Source organism: Pseudopipra pipra, chromosome 10 (genome assembly GCF_036250125.1).
Source record: "Pseudopipra pipra isolate bDixPip1 chromosome 10, bDixPip1.hap1, whole genome shotgun sequence".
Classification (NCBI taxonomy): domain Eukaryota; kingdom Metazoa; phylum Chordata; class Aves; order Passeriformes; family Pipridae; genus Pseudopipra; species Pseudopipra pipra.
In genome coordinates, this window is record NC_087558.1 from 15,602,700 (window position 1) to 15,626,489 (window position 23,790).

General features: G+C 41.5%; 1 protein-coding gene across 2 annotated transcripts; it reads left to right on the top strand.

The window, feature by feature from the left end:
* The first annotated feature begins 8,816 nt into the window (after window positions 1-8,816).
* SLC16A14 (solute carrier family 16 member 14) lies at window positions 8,817-23,353 on the top strand. 2 transcript variants are annotated; one of them, XM_064666434.1, is made up of 6 exons: window positions 8,817-8,929; window positions 12,915-13,141; window positions 13,400-13,698; window positions 14,555-14,698; window positions 18,718-19,710; window positions 21,202-23,353. In XM_064666434.1, exons 3-6 carry the CDS (start codon window positions 13,437-13,439, stop codon window positions 21,348-21,350), a joined length of 1,548 nt encoding a protein of 515 aa, XP_064522504.1. In that variant the 5' UTR covers window positions 8,817-8,929; window positions 12,915-13,141; window positions 13,400-13,436; the 3' UTR covers window positions 21,351-23,353. The 2 variants fall into 2 exon arrangements, with proteins under 2 accessions (XP_064522504.1, XP_064522503.1); XM_064666433.1 differs by having other exon boundaries at window positions 8,841-8,929; window positions 12,911-13,141.
* Window positions 23,354-23,790: the final 437 nt, after the last annotated feature.

A 23,790-nucleotide genomic window follows, 5' to 3' on the forward strand; every position in this document is an offset into this window, starting at 1 on the left:
CTTCTCTCCATTCGATAATACAGTGAGCGGACAAATGTCCCTTTCGCACTTTGCTCCTCTGCTTTTTGTTCTCTGTCACCCTCCCAAAACAACACAAACTAACCGAGCCGTAAATAGTTTGCCAGATTCCAGAGCCTGGGACGCATTTATGCCAGCCTATCTCTTTCGGGATGAAAGTGCAGAGCTGCTGGGCTCACAAAAGCACCGTCTCACACATCCCTCTGTCCCTCCCTTACGTCTCTTCCTTATGCTGGAGGAGAATTTTAAGTGCGGATAGGAGGCCATACTGGCATTTCCACCATCTCTCCTGTATCATCTCTCAGCGCACTGTTTCACCCCCCTCTCTAAGTTTCTCTGCTTCTTAAAGCAATTACAATTCGACTGACTCATTGCACCACAGTCCTTGGAGTCACTCCTCCGTGCAAGAAAATAAAACCTCTCCTGTCTTGCTCAGAGATCTACTTTCTGCTAGCACTGGAGTGAGGCAGCGGCAACTCAGAATTGTCGCCCAACACTTCTTGTCAAGTAGCTTTGTTACCCTTTAGTGACTTGGTAAGAACAACAAATACACAAATTCAAATGAAATCGAACTGAAATGTTCACAGTGACAAACTCAGTGCAAGGCAGTGACTTGCAGGTGGGAAAGTGCCTTTCCCGAAAAGACGAAGACTCTCAAGTTACCTGCATGTGCCTACAGATCCCCTTGGACTGACAGCTTCCCCAGCTACCTGTGTGAAGTGTTGTATGGCAACAGGGAAGGGAAGGAAAAGTACTAATAAAGTGAGATAAAAACACAAAATAGAAAAATACACTAAAAAGAAGCTCAGCAGCCTAATTAGAAATCAAACGTGCCCCTGAAAAACAGCAACAGGAATCTAGCCAAGAAAAAATGGTCTTGGTACCTTTTGGAAACTAGAAGTGGAGTAATTATAGGCATATCTTGTTTAATCAGTAGTACATAAGAAGTATTTTCTACTACCCTAATTACTGACTTAGTCCTGTAAATCTTTACTTACATAAGCAGTTTGTACTCCCAATGAATACTAAATGCTTGGAAGATGTTTATGCTGTTCTTTAAAAATTTGTTTATTAGGAGACTGAAACAAAGCAGTAGATTGTAGCATCTAATTATAAAAAGAAGATACACATTGCATCCAAATATTGTGGCACTCCTCTTAGTGAACACCACAAATACTGAGAGCACTTTGGGCTAAAATAAAAAGTTTATAATTTAGGTACTTCCTTTTTAAACTGAGGATCAATCTGGCAAATACCAAGCTCCTGTGTTCAACATTAAGCATACTGTATTTTACTTTTGAGATTAGGAGTTATTTTTAATCTTAACTTCGGGGACTTTATTGTTTTTTTAGAAAGTGTCTCGATATCTGTATTTATGTTATACAGTAAACACAAATTATGATATACTCTTATTCAGAAAAGCTTTCAACCTCTGACAGTATTATTTGATGGTTTACATATGAAAAAACAGAAAGAAAACTATTTTATTATCTTCCACTAGAGGGAGAGAGAGCAGCTCTTGTTGCTAGGCAGATTCCGAAAACAGCTTCATTCTGCACCACTTAAAGCAATGCTATCAAATTTGGGGGAAAAAAAACCCGGAGCAATTTAGTCCATTATATTACCAAATACGAGGTAATTTCTAAAATATTAAAGCCCTGAAATCTAAAATTTCATTGCTGATAGGTTACTTTCTGCAATCATCACTACACCACGGTGATTTCTTTAGATGTGGATGTTAACATATTTATTAAAAAAATCTAAAATAAATAGCAAAAGTAACAGAAATTGTGTTATTGAAGAGCAGTTACTAATTTGATAATGAAACAAATGACCTATATTGTACTTTTCATTCTGTATTGGATGTGAAACATTCCTGCAGGTATTGCATTGTTTTCACTGCTTCCTTAGAAATCAGAGCACGATTTCTTCCACCCAACAGGTCACCCTTAATCTCATGGAAGTCTCACCTTCCCAAAGACAATTTGACAGTAACTGCTCAGAATGTCTCAGTGTTTCAGTTTCATCTAAATACCCTGATGATCCAGTCCATGATATCCACACAAATGATCTGACACCTTTAGTCCCATGGACTCATGATCCTGCTGGTTTGCAGTTTGTTGTGTGGTGAGAAAACAAGCTCTGGTGCTCTGTGTGCCCCACAAAACGTGTAGAAACTGCTCCAGCTCACAGAAGCACGAGGCACTTGATCCAGCTTCAGAGTCCTGAATAGGACCGAGTTTCTGATACGTGTAATGTCATTTGGAAAGGGGGCAACCTGTAGGTAGTGGTACCTGTAGGACAACCATGGATGGCATATAATCTGAACTGTTACTTTCTCTTGGAACTCTCTGCAGAAAGGGTGAGAAGGAATGCTGGGAGGGGTTCACATGTAGATTAGCATAGTGATAATCTACCACTGAAAGTTTAGTTGACCTTGAAAAGTTGCAAATATTTCTTTATACACTGAGATACAGACAAACTAAGCACAAGGCAACAACTGTTTAGTTTGTGCTGCTATACATTTCAAAGGAAGCCCTCTGTTTACAGCTCAAGAACAAGAACTTAACAGGGAAACGTAACCCAGGCCTTAATGGAATGTTTGAATTTCATTTTGAAGTTTACAAAATGCTCACAAATCAAAAAAACCCATAAAATATATTTCTATTTTGCACTCCTGTTTATATTTATTAAATTTTCTAAGGAACTTGAGGCAATTTAATAATACATTCCATTTCCCTCCCTATCTCTGTTTAGCAAAAACTGTAGCTATTGACAATATGAGTGCTATACAGAGAGAGACTGAAAAAACCCAACAAAACAAGCAAGTGATATTGGAACAGTTACTGAGAAGGAAGGAATGACTCTACTTCAGATGCATAATGGCAGCTTTTGTACAAATAGTTCTGGCTGAGCTCTCCCAGCGATCTCTGTTGCAGAATCTCTGGGTTTTGTTGGCCTAATGCAGATCAGTCACACCCCAGCCCTCCAAAACAGCCCGTGCAGCTTTGCGGAGTGCAACAGCAGGAGAACACTGAGAACACCCTGGCAGCTTCACACAACCTGAAAATACCTGGCTCAAGTACTGATGGAGGTGACCTTATGAGATCTGAGCCACTAATCCCACAATGAAGTTTAGCTGTGAATTGAGGAAGTTACCTGCTCTAACTTGGCTGACGTATTTACAGCTCTCGATCCAGTGGAGGACAGTGTACGTGTCTCCTCCTGTCTCTAATCATTGTTTACTTGCTCTGTTCTCGTGAATCATAACATCATTGCAGTTCTGGTGTTTAAAAAATACCCTTTCTGAAAATATATTGCTTTGGGATTTTATACAAATCAAGTTACCAAGATGTCGATGTTCGGATTTCATGAAAGCATTGATATTTCATGCACTGGTTATAAAAAATGTAATACTTTGGCAGTGGTACTACAGAGAATAAAAAGGGAAACAAAAAGGAAAATCACAGATCCATCTCAGATGAACTCAAAATTTACAAGCACAAACACTGTTTTAGACCATATTTTCAAAATATTTACAGATCAGGATTCTTTTGACCTAAATGCCCATCAAGATAAGCATGAAGAAAACCACAGAACAAAGCCAGGAATACATTTAAAACTTTATGCCTAATCTGCAGTAAAATCAAATTTATTGATTTGGATAAGACATGCAAAACATTTACTTTGGACCCATTGGGTCCAAGTGTGAAAATTTTAGAAAGCTACTGCACACAGATTAATACTGAGACTTGTATGCCACAGGGTGCAGGACTCAGCCTTGGTACCACTGAAATAAATAATTTATATTAACTAGTTCATTCCTAATTTGACCTTGCTGGAATTTGCAGTTAATGCGGTGTATTTGCAACAGGTGTGACCCATGCCCAAGTCACGCAGTTCTCACTGAATGTTCTGCCATCTCTTACATGCACAAGTTTGACCTGGAGGAAGTGACTGCAGTGCCACTGTGAGTCATATCAGAGGCCCCCGAGTTCTCTCTCCTCACACCGTACTCAGATGTTCAGCCAACTGCAACCACACCCTCATGCTCACACGTTTTAAACCAGAAAAGCGAGATATCGCCACGTGCAAAACATGTTAGTGTTACAACAGCACTTAGGACTAATAGAGTTCTTTTTGATAACATAGTTTATTTTACCTCCTCAATATGCAACTTGGATTGCTAACGTATAAAGCTGAAATTAAACAGCACTGCAAGAAAGGACTGTTTTGTCATCTCTTCCTTTGTTTTGTGAGCAAGTATCATTGCTCCTGTGGTGTGACTTTCTGAATCAGGGAAATAACTATAAGGAGTTGCAAAACATTTGTTTTCCTATGGATATCTTTATCTACAACATGGAAACCCAGGTTTGCTGCTGCTGCTGCCACTGAAGAACTTAAAAGTATGTGGGTAGTGGCACTCCAGTTCGGGAGCAGAAGCCACTGTACATTCTCCTACCCACCCAATGTACCCTGCCAGCTCAGTGTCCTATTCCCAGTCACTGTCCCACTTCATTCGTACTGCACTTCTTGTGGCAGGAAGAGTCTGCCCCCAATCTTTCATGTGAGGCAATACTCAGTTTTGCTGGGGGAACTTCTAATGTGAATCTTGTCAAGGCATTGACGAAATAGCCTCTGAGGCAGGACTGTTAACCCCTGCAGCATCCTCATCTGATGAGAAACATCTTTTTGTCCTTTCAATACACTCCAGGAAACTCTCACATCTCTCATAGGATACTCAGAGGATGTTTTACCAAGTTTAATGACTTTAAACTCAAAGAGGGTAACTTTAGATTAGGTATTATGAAGAAATTCTTCACTGGGAGCGTGCTGAGACACTGGCACAGGCTGCCCAAAGAAGCTGTGGCTGCCCCATCCCTGGAAGTGTTCAAGACCAGGCTGAATGGGACTTTGAGGAACCTGCTTTAGTGGAAGGTGTTCCTAACCATAGCAGGTTTGAAACTACATGATCTGTTGGTCCCTTCCAACACAAACCATTGTACAATTCTGCATTGTCCCCCTGAAGGATCTAAGAAAATTGGACAGGACTTTCTTAGTCCCTCCATATCTGTAGCTGCTATAATGCAGCTGTGGAGAACAGAAAGAGAAAAGATAAGTAGTTATTCTCCAAAAGGAATTCTCCGTGGCAGCAATGATAAAAATGTTGCTTTTTCTTCTATTTTTGAAATCCATTCCCATGGTCTATCCTCAGTCTTTGGTGAACTTGAAGATAGCAAATTAGTTCATTCTTTCCCATTTGAGTAAGACTGCAGCTATCATGGGAGTAGGCGGGGGAGTTGCTGAAAATGTTCATACTTGCTTGGGGTATTGTTTGAGAATGTTGTTTGTGGTGAATCCACCAAAGATACCAAGGATTCTCCTCAGACAGGCAGTGAGAAAACAAGAAAATATGCATTATTTCTGTTTGGCAGTCTGGAGTTAACAAAATGAAGAGAACACACAAGCTTTTAGGGTTTCATAAGAAAGCTGTACTTCTGTGCAGTCTCTATGGCAAATTACAGCATTTACTTTGGCTTGTTTTCCTTTTTACTCCAGGACCAATGTAACATGCCCTTGCAAATACATAGAATTCTTCAGTAACCCAAAGAGGCCTCTGGAAAAAAGAGGAGGCAAAATCTATAAATACCATAAATTATCTTTCCTTTTAGCAATAATTGTAAAAGAAAGAATTGACCAGATTATTTGATGCTTCTTTGCACTGGTTAAAAGTTCAGTGATTGAACAAAAGTGGGAGGAGGATTTTTTTTTGTTCTGTGTCTTGATGCTGCAGCAACCAGGCTTTATTTCAAACCTGTACTCCCTCATCAATCACTGCAGCACCACCATGTCATGGGAAGCAGGGTGGTGACTTAATGAGAACTTTAGGGAGGAGAATAATCAGCACTGCAGCAGAAGTAGAGGAAAAATGCTGGGAAGTTAAATAGCACTTTATATGTTCATCAATACACATTTGCAGAGGGCTGAAGGGTCTGTAAGCTCTCCAGCACAGCTGCCCTTGTGAGCAATGGGAATTAAGCAAGTGGTTGGAGCCCAGGGTGAGGAAAAAGCTGAAGAGTATGGTCTGGATGAATGTACTGCTAGATGGATAAAACCGGATGGATTGCTGGGCAATTGAAGAGTAGGAATCAATGGGTTGATGTTTAGTTGGTGACCAGTACAAACAAAACAGTCTGGAGTCAATACTGGTGCCAGTAACTTGGATACAGGATGCACTTGCAGCAGATTTTCAGACAATACTAACTTAGAAGGGGTGGTTTTCAAAACAAACAGCGGAGGTTCAGTTGAGAGGCCTTTGAGAAACTTAAAACCCGGGTCAACAGAAACCTCATGAAGTTTAACGAGGAGTGCAGAGCGTACAGATGGGGTTGGACAGTGCCAGGCACCAGTGCAGGCTCAGGGCAGCAGCAGCTGAAAAGCATGTGGCTGTCACAGCGGACACTCGGTTGGACATGAGCCAACAGGGTGTTTTTATTGCGAAGAAAGCGAACCATACACTGAGCTACATTAGGAAGGGAGCATGGACAGCAGATGAATAGAAATTATTATCCCTCTTTATTTAATGCTAATGAGTCCACACCTGGGATAATATGTCCCCTTTAGGGCTCCCCAGTTCAAGAAAGATTTCAAGAAACAGGAGAGGGACGTGCAGAGGGCTGATGAGATGGTAAATGGCTTACAGCACATGACTTGTGAAGAGATGTTGAAGAAGTTGGGCTTGGTTTGCCTGGCAAAGAAGAAAATAAGGGGAGATCTGATAACGATCTAAAACTACCCGAAGGGGAGCGGCAAAGATCATTGAGCTGGACTCTTGCCAGCAATTGTGAATGGCAAAACAAGGAGCAAAAGTCTGAAGCCGAGTCCATGGAGTTGTGACTGATTGTGCACGGGTGCACCAGAATCTGTCAGACTTGGTTTACATCTTATTTTACTGGATCAGGCACCTTATTCACCTTTGCCAAAAACTGCACTTTTTCTGATTTCATAGAATTGTCTTTCCCATTCTTACAAAACGGACTTTTCCCTTACTGAACATAGTTTGTACCCTTGCTGCTAGACCTGCACAATTTAATGGTTAAATTCAAGTAGGTCCTTACATACTCACCTTCCCAAAAGACAACATAAATCCAGGCTTATAGCCCAGAACCACAATGACACATGAAGCAGAACTGCTGTAGCAGTATGACACAGCTAAGTGAATTCTCCATCCGATCAAATCTCTGTTGGCACAAGGATTTAGGCACGCAGGCAGCATCTCGGGTACTGGAGGCAATGAGGGGTTAACAGACAAATCTATTTCTGTGCCAGATTAATAAAACATGGTAGCATGTTAGATAATTCACAAGTGCAAATATATGTGCCTCAAACTTGAGTAATAACATTAGTCAACAAGCAGCAGATTTCAAATGTCAAATACCTAGCATTATATCTTTTAAGAAACCAGACTTCAGGCAAAAAGCTAATGCCAAAGCTAAATTCTGGGATAAGAATGCCCATACACTGTTGGGCAAGGTATTTTCTGTAAAACACAAAGGAACCAAGGAATATGTATACTTCAGAATGACACACATTTGCAATGCAGTGTCATAGTCTTTTAAAATGACGAATCTAGTTTTATTTATAAAGGAAAAATAAAGAACCCAGTCACAAGTCTCTGACAGTAATCCAGTTGTTTGTTGTGGGAAAGGATTATTTTTTGAAGACTACAATGCAAAGTAGTGTAAGTTTTATGTAAAGACCGAAGCCATAGCAACAGCCCATAGTCTGCCACACACTTGAATCTAACCCAGATAGAAGTGTTTCATAATGATATATTTGATAGACTAAATACATAATGGAGCAGCACATTTTTTTGAATTAAAAAACAGATGAGATTTTCATGTTTAAACAGCAGATAAACCAAAGAGTCAAATAAAAATGTAGGAAAAAATATATAAAAAGCCCCAAACACATATTTTAACCCCTCTAAAAGCAATTCTAACAGATTCTGTACCACCATGTCTTGCACGTAGACAGCATTAACAACACCATTAAAACATTCTTGTTGGCCTCTCCTCATTTTCTTTTCTCTCAAAGTACTTCTTACATATTCTTGAACAGTCTTCATTTATACTACTCCGTGCACTGCTAGGACATCAAGATTCTGCCATGATGAAAGTTTTGTGTGGTGGTATAAAATCATTTTAGCCTGGGTATATTCACTGCAAATAATCAAAACAATGAACTGCAGAATATATATCTCATTAGTCAGATTTTTCAGAAAGATACGACTGAGGTGTGAATACTGGTCTGAAAAAATAATGTATTTCTGCAGCTTTTCTCCTAAGGGAGTAATATTTTTGAAACTTATTTATTACACAAATACGGTACCATACAGTGAAACTTTCGAGCTTCATTCTTAGGGTGGTTTAGCTGCATAAATTCAACGAAGAAGTAAACATAATTCAACGGCCGTTAAGATCTTGATACTGGCTGCTTTTATTGGACTATATCCTCTAACTCTCTGGGATGTAAATTTCCGGCGATAACCTGTGCAGCAATAAACTTCATTCAGCCACAAGAGTGTGCATGTGAGAGGATTGCAAATCTGCTCCGCCAAACCAGAATTAGCCGGTATCGCAGGAATGAAAGAGCGTGGAGATTTGAAATTGCAGGGAATGGAGACAAGGCGGTGCAGAAGACGAGCCGCCTGGGGGGCAGGGGGCCCCAGACCAGTGCCGCACTCCAATGGAAAATAAGCCCCGGGGCGGCGAGCAGGGGCGAGGCTGAGCGGGGCCGGGCGCAGGTGGACACCGCAGCCCGCAGCAGCTCTCGGGGCTCGGGCTGGGCTGACAGCGGGGGCTCGGCGCCGTGGCGGGCAGGGACGGCGGCGCTGGCGGAGCCCGGCGCGGTGAGTACCTCGGGAGGAGCCGGGAGCCGCCGCACCGCACCCGCACCGGCACCGGGACGGGAGCGGGCAGGGACCGCCTGCGGCAAAGGCGCGCAGGGCCGGGCCGGGCCGGGCCGGGCCGGGCTGTCCCCGCACGGTGCAGCGCGGGCAGGGGCGCGGGGCTGCCCGGGGACTGCGGGGACCCCCGTGACCCGCGGCGGGCCGGGAGCGCCGCTGCCGCAGCGGGGTAACTCGCGGTCATCCTTTGTGCTCCGCGGGCGGGCGGTGCCGCCGCCGCGCCGCCCTCCCGAACGCCGCCCCCGCCGCAGCCCCGCGGGCCGTGCCCGGGCCCCCGGCCGTGCCCGCCCCGGCGGTGTTTCGCGTAGGGGAACCTCACTGGAGTGCTGGGGGAAGGCTCAGCATGTGGAGCTCCCAAATCTGTTATCTTGGGGCGAAAAGTACATCCCCTGCCTTCGGGCTGCTCTCGTAACCCTGTACAATACAAAGGTGCATGCCTGGTGAAAGCTGACCATTCCCTTGGCAAAAGCTGCCCGTTCCCTTAGGAGAAAAATGTTTTACTGCCTAAACCAATCCCCGCAGTCCCCGGGGACGTGGCACCACGCGTGGGTCGCACCGCGGCAGAACAGCACCGAGGGATCGCCCGGGGAGGTCAGAGCAGGGCTTGGGAAACAGCTCTCGGGAAGGGACAGCAGGGCAGCACCCCCGGTCTGGAAATGGAACCGCTGCCGACTTCATGCAAACTTGTGACCCTGGCAGTTAGCCTTTTGAACATTTAATTTCCCCGATTTTGTGTTCTTTGCTGGACACACACTCTTGCCACTGTGGCTCTGAGTGGCAGAAGTGGCCAGTGTCTGCATCTCCAGTGAAGTCGTTGACAGCTGAAGTGCTCGTGTTGGCTAGGTGAGGTCAGACTGCCAAAACATATGAAAACCAAAATAAACGATGTTTTTAACAATGTTTTTTCTGTATGCCTTCAGCAGACAAATAATTACATGTGGTATGTCTACTGGAAATATTGCAAAGCAAAACTCATTACTAGTTATAATACGTTTCTGAGTTATCCATTGGAAGTGCCTTTAAAGTACGATTTTATTCTATAACTTTTAATACTGAGGCAGTCACGTGCTAGAAGAGGTTGCCCAATTATATGTCAATTATTCATCATATGGACTTTATATCAAGATCAGATGTTTTTCAGTGATCTAGTTCAACTACAGGCTAGAGAGCCATAACTCCACTGATAGTACAGAGAACTTGGGTGTTTTGCTGCTAACTATGGTCTTATTACAGCACCTGCATTTGCCCCTGAAATAGCTCATGAGTCAGATTTTCAAAAAAGCTCAGCATCTTTGCAGGCACTACTATCTGGGCCATTTTTCTGAGAGCTCTGCATACTTTGTGTGCATACAGTCCTAAAAGCTTTTCTGAAAAAAAAATCTAGATCTTCTCCAGCTGACCAAACAGGAATCCAGATTCTCCTGCCTTTAAATGCAATTCCCTGTGAGGGGCTGTATTCAAACATTGTTACTGTGAATGGGTCTTCACTGCCTTGCTTACTGGGGAAACTGGCCTGGCTCTCTAGGATTTCATAATTACAAAGACTCCCTTGGGCTCCTCTGCCTTTCACGAGACTGTTTTTGGCTGTGCTGTGGTGTGGGAAGAAGGCTGAGGACAGGTAAGTGCATTTCTCCTGGGCACAACAGGCCATGGGGCGATGAGTCAGTACTGGGAAGGTGATCCAGGCATCCATTCCTTGCTTTATCCAGAGCCTGAGAGTCTGTGCAGTTACTGGAGATGACTTGCCTGCTTTTGAGTGAATTCACTCTGAAATTGTGACATTAGGGAAAAGTTAACAGTAAAACAGTAATAATAAGCAAGAATCCAGTTCAAAGGGAAAATATATGCATTTTCTGAAGATTTGATGCAAGTATGACATTAACTTGCATCTACTCAATCTAAGCCCATTCTGTCAGCAAGACTGCAGAGATGAGTGTCATATCTTTGTAGCTCAGTGTCAATTATTTTTGTTTCAAATAATTTAAAATAGGTAAAAGATGTGTCAATTTTCTGTCCAAAGAAGAAAATTTTTGTATCCAGTATCAGGATTCAGGTGTGTACAAAAACAGTCAAAAGCATAAAAGAGAAAGGTGAGGCCTCACATTTAATCCTGACTCTGAATTTTCAGTTACATAATTTTGTATTCCATTATCAAAGATGTACTGTAATATCCATCATACATTTTCATTAATCTTATGCAGAACATGTATAATAGCTTGTGATTTTCCTTCATTCTGCTATTTCTCATGATTTCCCATTAGCATGATTATTCACTGTGTTTATTGCCTTTATGCAGTTAGTCTTCTCTCTTGTGAGTGGGCTGAATCCTCCATAGGTAGTCCTCTAAACTACAGCAACAGGGGATCTGGCTCCAAGTACATTATTAGGGAAGAGCTGAGATGTCACCTTTAAGACCTACCCTTTGTAGAGGAAGGATGAGCTACGTTTGTAACTAAGGCTATCCCAGGCTGTTGTCTTCTTGTCAAAAAACAAGTCTGCACCCCCACATGGCTCTGCCTGGCTCCCCTGCTACCCTTCCTGCCTCAAACACCCTGCAGGACCTCTGGAAAGACCTCTAAGCACCATCCCCATTCTTCCTGTTTCTCAGTTTGGAAAGCAAAAGCCTATAAGGCATTTCAGTACCCGTTTCCACTGGCAGCCAGGTGTGGACTCATCAATCGATCCCAGTTTATCTGTCCATGCAGTGTTAAATGTACACAAGTTCTTGTTCTTCTTCCCTGTCACCAATACCTGCCATGGCCAAGTTAGGGCTAGGGAGAACTTAGTCACTGAAGAGTATTTGTGAAAAATTTGATGCCAGGATTACAACATATTTTAGCTCCAGCTCACTGTATGAGGCAAGTCAGTGTGCTCTTGGAGGAACCTCCGTGTCCAAGCTGCCCTTAGTTACACATTCTTGCCTGTAGTGCCAGGAAGGGTCAGGTGGCACTTGACTGCAAAGGTAACTTACCCAACAGCCAGGCTGGGGAGGTCACACATGTCAACAGGTGTTCCCTGGTGTCTGTGAGAGAAACAACTTTGACCAGTCAGCTCTGCCTCCATCTGTGTATCAGTGTGGAATACTCCAGGGCCATCTCTCTGTGTTCATCTAGCAATCAGAAAAAAAGTAAAATCGTTTGGAAAGGTAGTACCTTGAGAAGCAAAATGCAGTCGTGCATTTAAAGACAAATCTTCATTTGGTACAGAATCTGAGTTAGTCCATTCACTGCCCGTTTGCAGCAGTGAGGAGCTAGCCCAGAAAGACACCTTCTGAGGGCTCACAGAATATATAAGGAGCTTTTTAAACAATTTTTGATAACTTTCTTCTCTGTTTCAACTGTCATGAAGCTGATGTTTCTTTTTATTTCTCTGGAAAAGGAAAGACAAAAAATTACCATCTCTGGTAAATTGTATCATTACATTTCTAGTCTCCATGGAAACCTGTGTGGTGCTCCACAGTTGGGTAATATTTCAATCTGTTGCAGCAGAAATCAGACGGAGGGAAGGCTGGGTTCTGCACCTTGCATGTTAATCAATTAAAAATGGTCTTGAAATTATTTTCACATTGTGTTGCAATCTTTGTTTAGAGTAACTACAATAAATTGAAGTAATCAAATTATGCTAAGTATAATTATGCTTGCTCCTATGTACACCTATACATATCTCTGCCTGTGGGTTTGATTCTGATAGGCACTGACATTCATTTGGAAGAATTCTTTGGTTTTGGTAGGATTATAAGGATTAATACTATGGAAACTGAAAGCATAATAGCAAACTGTTTGTCACATTGACTCTACTAAAAAGCTTGCCAGAGAGGTAGTAACAATCCCCTTGTTGTGATTTATGTAAGTAAAGTGTTTTGAAAATCAAGAACCGTAATTCTTTATCTTTTGCTGTCTTCATTCTTGTTCTGCCATTGCTAAGGAAGAAATACATCTGAAAACTGGTTTCCTCTGAAAAGATGGGGTAACTTCACCTACTTGCCTCTTGAGGATTTAATTTCTTTACTCAAAGCTTTATGAACTTGAACACAAAGGCACAAAATCTTACTGGGACAGCAAAAGGTGATACAGTGAAGAAATATAGAGAGAGAGACCAGTCTTTTTTGTGACCACAGTCAACCCATGAAGAGTGAGTGCTCTCAACCACCTGAAAGTAAGTAGAATCTATAGTAATGGAAATAATGCAGCCTACTCTTAGCCTGTAAATACTCCTGCATAGACAGCCATGATAATAAGGTACACAAATAAATAAATTAATTGGACAATTTTCTAAGCATTTTACATTTGAACACTGAAATCACAATATTAACTTGAGAACTGCACTAAATAAAAGTGGCGAAATATGATAGGGATTTGTGGTATTCACTATAGCCAAAATAAAAAGTCTGATCTTTTTGTGTGTATTTTGTAGGTATTTACTGCATTTGTTTCAGAATACTGTGGAGAAAATGTATGCTAGTCGAGAGGATATTGGGTATGATTTTGGAGACAACTCAAAAGTTGGAAGTAAGCCAATTAAGCCTAATCCAAACATCGATGGAGGATGGGCTTGGATGATTGTATTTTCCTCTTTCCTTGTGCACATACTTATCATGGGTTCCCAAATGGCCCTTGGAGTACTCAACATGGAATGGCTTGAAGAGTTTAATCAGAGCCGTGGCTTAACGGCGTGGGTCAGCTCCCTCAGCATGGGCATCACACTTATTGTAGGTATGTTCTAGCATCAGTACTTCAAAACTACATAGATTTTTAGAATATGTTTGCCATTCATCCCTAAAGTATTTTCTTAGTTTCCCATTTTATTAGCAGAGCTGACAAAGTTGTCCTGAGTTGCCTTTCTGAAGTCCCTAGGACGAGTTTTACAATTTAGATGGAAAAAGGAACAACAGGGAAGATGATAGGGATGTCAGTCCAGGAGACGGGATGAGCAGGAAAGGAAGCCTGTGACTTCAAGGTCTCACTACAATTAAGGAAACAGATGATCTGTGAAGCTTGTGGTCCTTTCTGTACTCTATCTGGGAGGAGAAAATGTTGAATTCAGTTTATATTTCAGTTTGGCAGCTGAACTAAAAAATACTTTTTAAGTTGTGGTTGGGTCAATCCAAAATAATATCTGGAGGATATGGTTGCATGTACATGTATATATACACCTATGGCTCCCTAAGTGAAGACTGAAAAAGCTGTGTTTAGATCTGCCTAAAATATCCCACTGAAAACAAAATAAAATGTTTACTTTCTAGTTATTTATGAAAAAGGCCTGCACTCACACAGCATCAGCACTGGGAACAGCAGTTTCAGCTTTTTCCTCTGTTTAAACTGTCTATCCTTCATGAGGCAACTCTGATTTTAGGTCTTGCAGGTATTTGCTAAGTATTTGATCAGTTGATCATATTTTTCTTTGCATAATTTTAAGCAGTAATATGGAAAATAAACTTAATTGCACAAGTTGCCTGATGTTTTACATTTTATTTAAAGCATTAAAAAAGTCAATGTGAAAAATTGCTAGAGCAGAAGAATTAAATAAATAATTTATCTTTTCTCTTTTTTTTTTCATGTTTTTGAACAGGTCCTTTTATTGGTTTATTCATCAGCATGTGTGGGTGCCGCCTGACAGCTATAATTGGAGGGATTTTGAATGCCCTGGGTTGGATCCTGAGTGCCTATGCCTCCAGTGTGCACTACCTCTTCCTCACGTTTGGAGTGACAGCCGGTAAGAGCTGCACTAATGTTGGAAAGTTCAATTACTTTTGATTCCTTTGAAGGTTATCCGAGTGAGTCAAGAGGGAAGTTAGATTGTAAAGTTATTCCAGCTCTTTTTTCACAGTCTTTACAGCCTTTTATTTTTTTAGAAATCTTAATTATTTACTCAGTGGATTGGGCTTTTATCAGTTTTAGCCAAGTGAATATATTAGAGGACATTTTTAATTGGAAGAATTAATGTAACCCAAACTCTAACAAATGAAATTTAAAGATGTTAAAACACTGTTGAATTATATATATAGCTAACTCCTCTCTTTGTCACAGGACAAAACAGCAAATGTTTTCTCCAGGAGTTGCTCCACATTGATACAATACCGGATTATAATAACTGTGTGCTGCTTTAAAACTGAAGGGTGAAGTGGGTTACATCTGGTAGGCAGATAAGCTTTGTACAGCACCTCTCTCACTCTTCCACAGTGAGATGGGAGAGAATCAGAAAGGTAAAAATGAGATAAATACAGTTTAGCAGGTAAAGCAAAAGCTGTGTGCGCCAGCAAAAGAAAAATAAGGAATCATCCACTACTTCCCATGGGCAGGCAGGTGTTTAACCATGTCCAGTAAAGGAGGGCTTGGTCACATGTAGCTGTTACCTGGGAAGAAAAATGCCACAGCTCCAAATGTCCTCCCTTTCTCCTTCTTTCCCCCAGTTTTATTACTGAGTACAACATGAAATGGTGTGGGATATTCCTTCAGCCAGTTGGGGTCCCCTATCCCACTACATCCCCTCCCAGCTTCTTGTGCTCCCCCAGCCTGTTCACTGTTGGGGGGTGTGAGAAACAGGAAAGGCCTTGGTGCTGTGTAAGCACTGCCCAGCAACAGCTAAAACATGCTGTGTTATCAGCTGTAGTTGGGCCTCAAATCCAAAACACGGACTGTATGAGCTGCTAGGAAGAAAATCAACTCTATCCCAGCCTCAATTAGGATAATTCATGATGCTGGATTTCATACCTAATTTCTAATAAAGGATAGTCACATTGTGTCAGCAATCATATATAGCAACAAATAGTGCTACACTTTTTTACAACCAAAATGACCGAAGTAATATTTTGTCATTTTAATTGAAATTAGATGTCTAGAAAACCTTTTGTCTTGTAAGACCCTGATCAAAATATGAAAAGGCATTTTTCTTCAAAATCAACAGATCCTTAGTGCCTGAATGCTCATGTTCTAGCAATAATGTGTCTTGTGAAAAAATTTAGTTACTTTAAGTAAGTTATGTAGAATAGCCCAGTATTATCTGCTTAAAGCACTACTTCATTTTATTTACTGTTCATTTCTGCAAAGAGATACTATTAATAGATATGAAGCAGAAATGTGAAAGTTACTCAGGTAAGAAATATAAAATTTGGGCTTTACTTATCATCTGAGCAACACTGAGCAATCAAGGGGCTTTGAAATATTACTCACTCCACAGATAACATGGCCAGCTATGTTTGCAAATGAAGCACAGTGTCTGTATTATATGTGACAGATGGAAACGTCATGTTTGTAATACTAATAATAGCTTCAGTACCCCGCATTCTCTTAAACCGTCCTTTCATAGAATTTCATAGAAAGCTACAGAATTTCTATTCAGAAATTTTGATTTAGCCTTCTGGGTGGAGAAATATTGAAACTAGCAATGGTCACTGTGCTGACTCTTTATACCACCATACCATAGACTTCAGTAATGTAAATTCCTGAACAAAGAACAACGGCCACAGACAGGGTTTTGCCTTTTTCAGAATTTCTGTTTCTGTATATATTGAATATAATTGAGCAGGCAGGAATCTACATATTTTTCCCTCAGCCCTTGCTGCTTTTCAGGAAGAGCACACACAAAGTGACAAAGATTATATGGAAAAAATTCATAAGCAAACTTCTATGTGAGGTGGAGAAATAAAATGGTGTTGCAGGAGTAATTCTGGCCAGAAAAGCAGTGCCTCAGATGTTCCTTCCAGCTCCATGAGACCTCCGTTCACTGTCCCCTGACTCACCATCTCCTTGACTCACCGGTCCCTGGCTCACCACCCCCTCACACATGGTTTCCTCACTCACCCCTCGCCTCGGGCTCTGCCCACTCAGTCCCATCCCCTTGCTCACGGTCACCTCATTCCCCGCCACCCCAGGGAAGTCTGTGCCATGCTCTCATGGCTGCTGTTCCCTTACAGTGGCCGCCTCTTGCTGCCATCACTTCTGGGCCCCCATGCTGTGCCTGTGACCTTACTCATGGCTCCCGCCTTCTCACGGGATGTCCCTGTGACCCCGACCGCAGCCAGCCCTCTGCCTCAGCCCATCCCGGGGGGTTACCTCAGAGTAGTTCCCCAGCTCCTCACAGCCTGGTCCCCTCACCTCCTGGCCGACAGCTCCAGCCCCGCTCTGCGGGCTCTCCTCCCCTCAGCAGCAGTGTGGGGGCAGAGGAGCCTTCTCCCCTCACCCGTCCTGGAGCCGCTGGCACTGGCAGGCCCTGTGGTCTGGGGGCAGACTGTGGGCTGGGGGCAGACTGTGGTCTGGGGGCAGACTGTGGTCTGGGGGCAAACTGTCCCCGAGGCCCTGCATGGCGGGGGCAGAGCCGAGCTGGCCCTGACGAATCTGTGAGGAAAAGGCAAGGAGAGACCTGCGGCCCCGTGTGTGCCTGCGAGGCAGGTACATGAGGCCTTCACTTGTAATCAGACTGTCTCTCGCTATGTAGCCCACAGAATGAAAAGATAACACCATTTTAAAATGCTATATTCTTGGGGAAACACGGTGAGCACTGGTGCAAGCAGGAGCTTATTCCTCACTGCAGCCAGCAGTGAGGGGCACGAGAGCTCCAGGGCAGCCTGAGGAGCAGGAGGTCTCCAGGGGGGCAAGGAGGCCTCCCTGAACTCTGTGGCCAGGGAGGGGCATTTGCGCAAAATAAAAACCTGAATGTGTATTTGCCTAGCAAAGAAATACTTCTAATAGGCCAAACAGGTCAGCTCTGGTCATGGTCACTGCTGTGATGTTGAAGGGCTTTTTTTCAGGCTTTGCTGGAATCACTGCTCTTTCTCACACCTAGCTGTAGCTAGATCGTGCTGTAGCTGCTTGCAGCTGTGTTATCACCTATTTAGGAAAACTTTTAAACCCCAAAACACTCTTCTGAATTATGATCACAGTGTATTGGGAAATATCTTACTGCATACACCTGTTCCAGTCCAAATTCCTCTATGAGGAATAGGCTGTGAGAAAAAATGGGCAACTGTCTTCTTTAATGATGAGTTTGCACAGCTCTTAACACTTTCTGCTTGAAGTATATACCATGAATACCTTGGTTTTTAACTACAGGTGGGGGGGTTTCTACAAAATTAGAGATCTGCCTTTTAAGACTTACACCTGTGCAGCTACTGTGTGGCCCTCCCTGGACTTCCTTGGAGTGCCCAAACAGAACCAGCCTGGAAGCCACCCAAGGTCCCCCCACCGTGCTAAGCCCTGGTGCTGACTCCTGAAACACATATCGTGGTCACTGCGGCACCACAGTTACAGAGCAAGGACAAAAACTCAGTGTGAATCTTCACTGCTGGTGAACTTAGGGGAAAGCAGCAAGATGTGCTCACTAAGCAGTTCGGGTCACTGATACAATCAGATGCAGGTATTGCAAATGCAGAATAGGGTGTGTCTGTGTTTGTCCTCACATTAACTGTCCCTGATTGGTTGTGGCACGTTTGTGCCTTTCCAGCAGTGTCATGCTGAACTGAGGTAAGGTTTTATCTTCCACATGTTTAAGTTTTTCCAGCAGTTAAATATCTGTTTTGTATTGTCACTGGAATGAGTACTGAAAATTTTGGAAAACACTACAAGACAGAAATGAAAGCTGACATCAGAATTGAATATTAATTTTTATTATTGATTTTACCAGATTTTTACCTTGCATAAAAGTTAGAAATAAAACTGATCTGTTTTTCATTGCTTTTTACATTGTTGACAAAAAGTTTAAATTTATTTAGGATTTTTTTATTATTATTTCCATAGGCATTGGAAGTGGCATGGTTTATCTGCCTGCAGTGGTCATGGTGGGGCAGTATTTTCAGAAGAGAAGAGCACTTGCACAAGGGCTCAGTACCACAGGAACAGGATTTGGAGCTTTCTTAATGACTGCCTTACTGAAGTACCTCTGCACTGAATTTGGGTGGAGAAATGCCATGTTCATCCAGGGTGCCATCTCTCTGAACCTTTGTGTCTGTGGGGCACTTATGAGACCTCTCTCCCCCAAAGACCTGAGTGAAAAATCTGTTGTGAGAAGTAATAGTGAAGATAATCAAGCAAAAGCTCTGTCCCATTCTACAGAGACTGTAAAATCTAATGGAGTACTCGGTGAAGAACCAGAGAAAAAAGAAGAGGCAACAAATGAAGGAGTGCTTGAGAGTGCTCAGCACATAGAAATGGGAGGTAGCTCTGGGAGCGGAAGGAATATGTATGGACTGCGCTTGCTTAAGACAGTGAGCCAGCTGACACTTACAGTCAGGAAGGGCTTTGCACTATGGTACTCCAGCTACTTTGGAGCTGCATCACTGTTTACCAATAGAGTATTTGTGGCCTTTATAATTTGGGCTTTGTTTGCCTATAGCAGCTTTGTCATTCCCTTTATTCATCTTCCAGAAATAGTCAAGCAGTACAACTTATCTAGGCAGGACAATGTATTTCCTTTGACATCCATTATAGCAATTGTTCATATTTTTGGTAAAGTGATCCTTGGAATCATCTCTGATCTCCCGTGCATCAGCACATGGAATGTCTTCCTTATGGCTAACTTTACCCTGGTCACCTGCATTCTTACTTTGCCACTAATACAAACATATGTCGGCCTGGCTGTGGTTTGTGCTCTAATAGGATTTTCCAGTGGCTATTTTTCTCTAATGCCTGTTGTGACTGAAGATTTAGTTGGAACTAAACACCTTGCAAATGCCTATGGCATCATCATTTGTGCCAATGGAATATCTGCATTGTTTGGACCACCCTTTGCAGGTAAAAAGTTCAAATTGCTAAACAACAGATGTTTGTATAATAACTGTATGACTCCTTCTCTTATTAAATTTTCCTATGTTATGAGCATGTGTAGTTAACAAAATCACAGCTACTCCAGAATGGACTATAACATTCAGCTTTAAATTGTACAAATTCACAGATCACATCTTCTGGGTACCAGCTCACACATTGCAAATTCCAGTCCTTGGAAATAACCCCAGATTTATTACAATCTATGCTTTCAATGGTATGTTTCCCTAAAACAGTGTCAGGCACTTTTTTTTTCAACTAGAAAGGTGTAACCTATTTTTCTGTTTTATGTAGTATATGCACCATACATACCCATTCCTCTACCACATGAAAAAATGATGATTAGTTCTCAGGGCAGGCAGCTGTTTGTACCACAGTTATTACCCCCAAGAACTGTGGGGTGTGTTTGGGTGTCACCACTTTAAGCTGCCAGTGGATGTGTTGATGTAACTAACTTTGCCTTCCTTCAGCCAGAAAGACTTACTCTGGGGACTGAAGTGCTCATAACCTCTTTGCTGCCATTCACAGCAGAAGGTAGAAGTGTAATATGCATAGTACCCCTAGTTACTTAGGTTTGAACAGACATTCATTATGAATTTTCTCATAGAAAGAGGCAGGGAAGTGCAGAAGAGATAGGGGTCCTAATTGTCAGTACTGTACCAGACTACAGCTCTCTTTTACAGGGATGTTGGTCAGAAGAAAGCAGAAAAAACCCTTGATAGTCTTGGCCATGGTCAGCCAGGGATGGCTGTGGGCTGAAGGGAAGCCACTGGCAGCACGAGCAGCCCAGAAAAGAGAGAACAGCTCCTCTGCCCACCTCTGAGTCAGAAGAAAGCTCACTCAGTGCCCTTTGAAAGCAGCAGTGTTTTCACTCTGCCATATGTTCCCTCAGCACCTCTCAGTCTGTGCTGAACGTGGCTCTGTATTTGGTCACTGGTTACGAAGCAAATAGGATGCAAGTGGTTGATGTAAAAAGAGCTGCTGATCCTGTGGTGTCATCGCAATGCAGCCAGCGGGACATGAGAGAATTTTGCTAGTTTGGGTTCTCAAACCTTTCTGAAATAACTTTAATGTGGTTTTGCAAAGGAACTGAGGTTGGAATGAGAGTCACTGCAGCACTGAGATTATATCTCTTCAAAAGTCTTTTACTGGTATGTGAGTCTTTGAGGAAGCTCTTGGGAATGTGTTTGCTTGCACAAGGCAGAGCATTTGAACTGGGCAGTGTTGGGGATTTCACAAAGGCAGTAGTGGGGTGGAAGAGCTGATTGGTTTGGGATTACAAAATGTCTATTTTAAATTCAGACCTGTGACAACTTGTTTGAAAATTGTTTGTGTCCACAAAACATCTATGGATTTGACTGAAATGTCATCAGAGAAATGTGAAGTATTTTTTGTATTTTCCCATGCAGTATACCTTGTTGCCAAGCTTTGTAACAAACATGTTTTGTCCTTATTTTCCAGGTTGGATCTATGACATCACACAAAAATACGATTTTTCTTTTTACATAGCTGGCTTGCTATACATGGTGGGAATAATATTTTTACTTATACAACCTTGTATTCAAAAGAAACAACCAAGACAAAAATCTACAGAAGAAGCACAAGTATAGAACAAATTCCAGAAGTTTTTTTACAGAACTTTTTTGATTTCATGTTTCTATTGTGTGACAGTATGAAGATGTTTTTCTTATGAAACCAACCACATTAAGCTGTACTTAAGTGAAAAGCAAATGTGCTCCATAATGCTAATAAATTATGAGAAACATGCTTTTAAAATAGTTAAGATCTCTTACTTTAGAAGTACCAAATACAGTGATTAAAAGCACACTGCTAGTCTTTTAATATCAGCACAATGCTAGTAGCCTTTACCCTTGCTTCTCTTTCAACTTTTCACCACTAACCACTGGTGAGAATCCATTGACTGCAGTGCAGTTACTCCTGATTTACACGAGTCCTAGAGAGAATTTGGTCAGGACATGAATGATTTATAAAGGTCCCTTCTACTATGTGTTCAGTCTGATAGTTACAGAGTATAAGAAAATGATTGTATTTCTTGCCTGGCTAGTCAAGTACTGTTGAAATGCTAGTATAAGAACTCCATTAATTGAATGTTTTAAAATTACTATTTCTGTGATACAAAACTGAAGAAAAGTTCTTATATTTTTCTGAAGTGACTCATTTTGACTTGATGATCCTTGTGTGTCCCTTCCAGCTCAGAATATTCTGTGATTCTACTTCAAGGATTTTTAATTTTATTTTTTTAAAGTATCAACTGCGTAATAAAGTGGCCATCCTCAACACACAGGCTGCATTATAAATGCTCTGACACTTAATGCACCTGAAGTAAAAAAATCATAAATGCAGAAACGGGAAACATGGAAAATATTCTCGTGACTGGAAAATGATTCCAGGAACAGTCTGGGGTCTGTGGCCCCTTTACCTAATTAGAGGTACTGTAGAACTTCTTAACATTGCCACTGAGTCCTTCCATGGGAAAGAGCTCTAGTACAGCACACTAAATTCTGTTACAGTTACTTTAATAACAAAAACTTTTACATTATGAGGAGTTGTGTTCCTGCTCATAGTATACACCATTAACTGAATAAGATTGGCCATGTTTGAGAAGTTTATTCACTAGAAAATAAGATGTTGCAGAGCATAGAAGAGCTAAGAACATTTGAATTATTCAAATAAATTTTCTTAACATGAAGCACCTGGTAACCAATGCAGAAGGTGTTGTATGGTGGGACAGGACATAATTTTCAGCTTTGAGAGGTGAATCTGACATTAATTTTTCTATCAAAGAAAAGCCACTGTATGTTTTTATCCTCCTAGTTTTATGAAAGTTTTTTGCATGACAAATCAGGTTCTTAGTATAACACTGATATGTGCTGCTGGAATTCCTTAAAAAAACAATAGATACTATTCAATTATATCGAAGAACTATTAGACACAGTTGAGTTTGCAACACTACTGAACCTCCTTATAGCTGCAAAGTTGGCTGAGAAAAAGTTCTGAACCACTGTGTGTATTGTTCTATATTGCAATTCACCAGCTTCTTAGTGTTGCACTTCTACAGCTGTTGGCAAGGACATATTTTAAAATAGATCACTGAAATGAGCCAAAAAAAAAAAAAAACCCTTAAGAAAACCCTGAACTACTTTAAGATTTAGATCATATAGTAGTTATGTATGGCCTTTAAAAGTCACATAAAACAACTGAGGTGGCACTGAACTGCAACACATGGTGTGAACACACAGTAACTTCTTATAATCAGCTTTTTTTGTTGGAGAAGATGTTCACATAAACTTTCACATCAGTTCTTTGTTACAGGTTTAATGTCTTCTTGTTGTGAATGCTGCTGATAGCTTATTTTAACTGAGCTATCTTTTATCTGTGAAATATATATATTGAAGTGATGATTTCCCTTATTTTCCTTTTTTTTTTTTGAAAGATATGTACTCTTCATACATAGATCTTCACTTTGTCTTTTGTCAAAAGTAACTTTATTTGCATATTACAGTAATAAATAATATGCTGTTCACTTGTGATATCTGCATTATATCTTTCTATGGGCCGTATGTTGGGAATAAAGTTACATTACCCAAAAATACACTTTCTGTTCATTTATTAATTCAGTTAGGACAGTGTTTTATCCACATAATGGAATTTGTATTTGTCATTATCCTAAAATGAAAGAATCACAAAGTAAAAGGCCCAGCGCTCAAGAGCAATTGTTCTAGCACGAAGTGATAGATGCTTCTGTAAGGGTAGTAATGACAATGCCACAGCATCTGCTATAAGCCAGGGAGTGGATAGCAGATATACAAACCAGACAAGTCAGAATGAAGAAGTACAAAGAAGCCAAACCATTTATATTACTAGTAACTGCTGTGATGCTGATTGTAACACAGTTTCAGGATGCCCAACATATTAAAGATTGTATTGTTTACATGTTGCTCCTAGTAAGACATATTTTGGTTTTCCTCTTTCAATCCTTAAAGAAATCTGCTTTCCTCAGTAAAGAAGTCCATGTGTTTGACCCGATAA

Coding starts and splice junctions, on each gene's coding strand:
- SLC16A14 (XM_064666434.1), top strand. CDS start 13,437: ATGTATGCTAGTCGAGAGGATATTGGGTATGATTTTGGAGACAACTCA. Junction 13,699..14,554: donor GGGCATCACACTTATTGTAG/GTATGTTCTAGC, acceptor GTTTTTGAACAG/GTCCTTTTATTGGTTTATTC. Junction 14,699..18,717: donor CACGTTTGGAGTGACAGCCG/GTAAGAGCTGCA, acceptor TTATTTCCATAG/GCATTGGAAGTGGCATGGTT.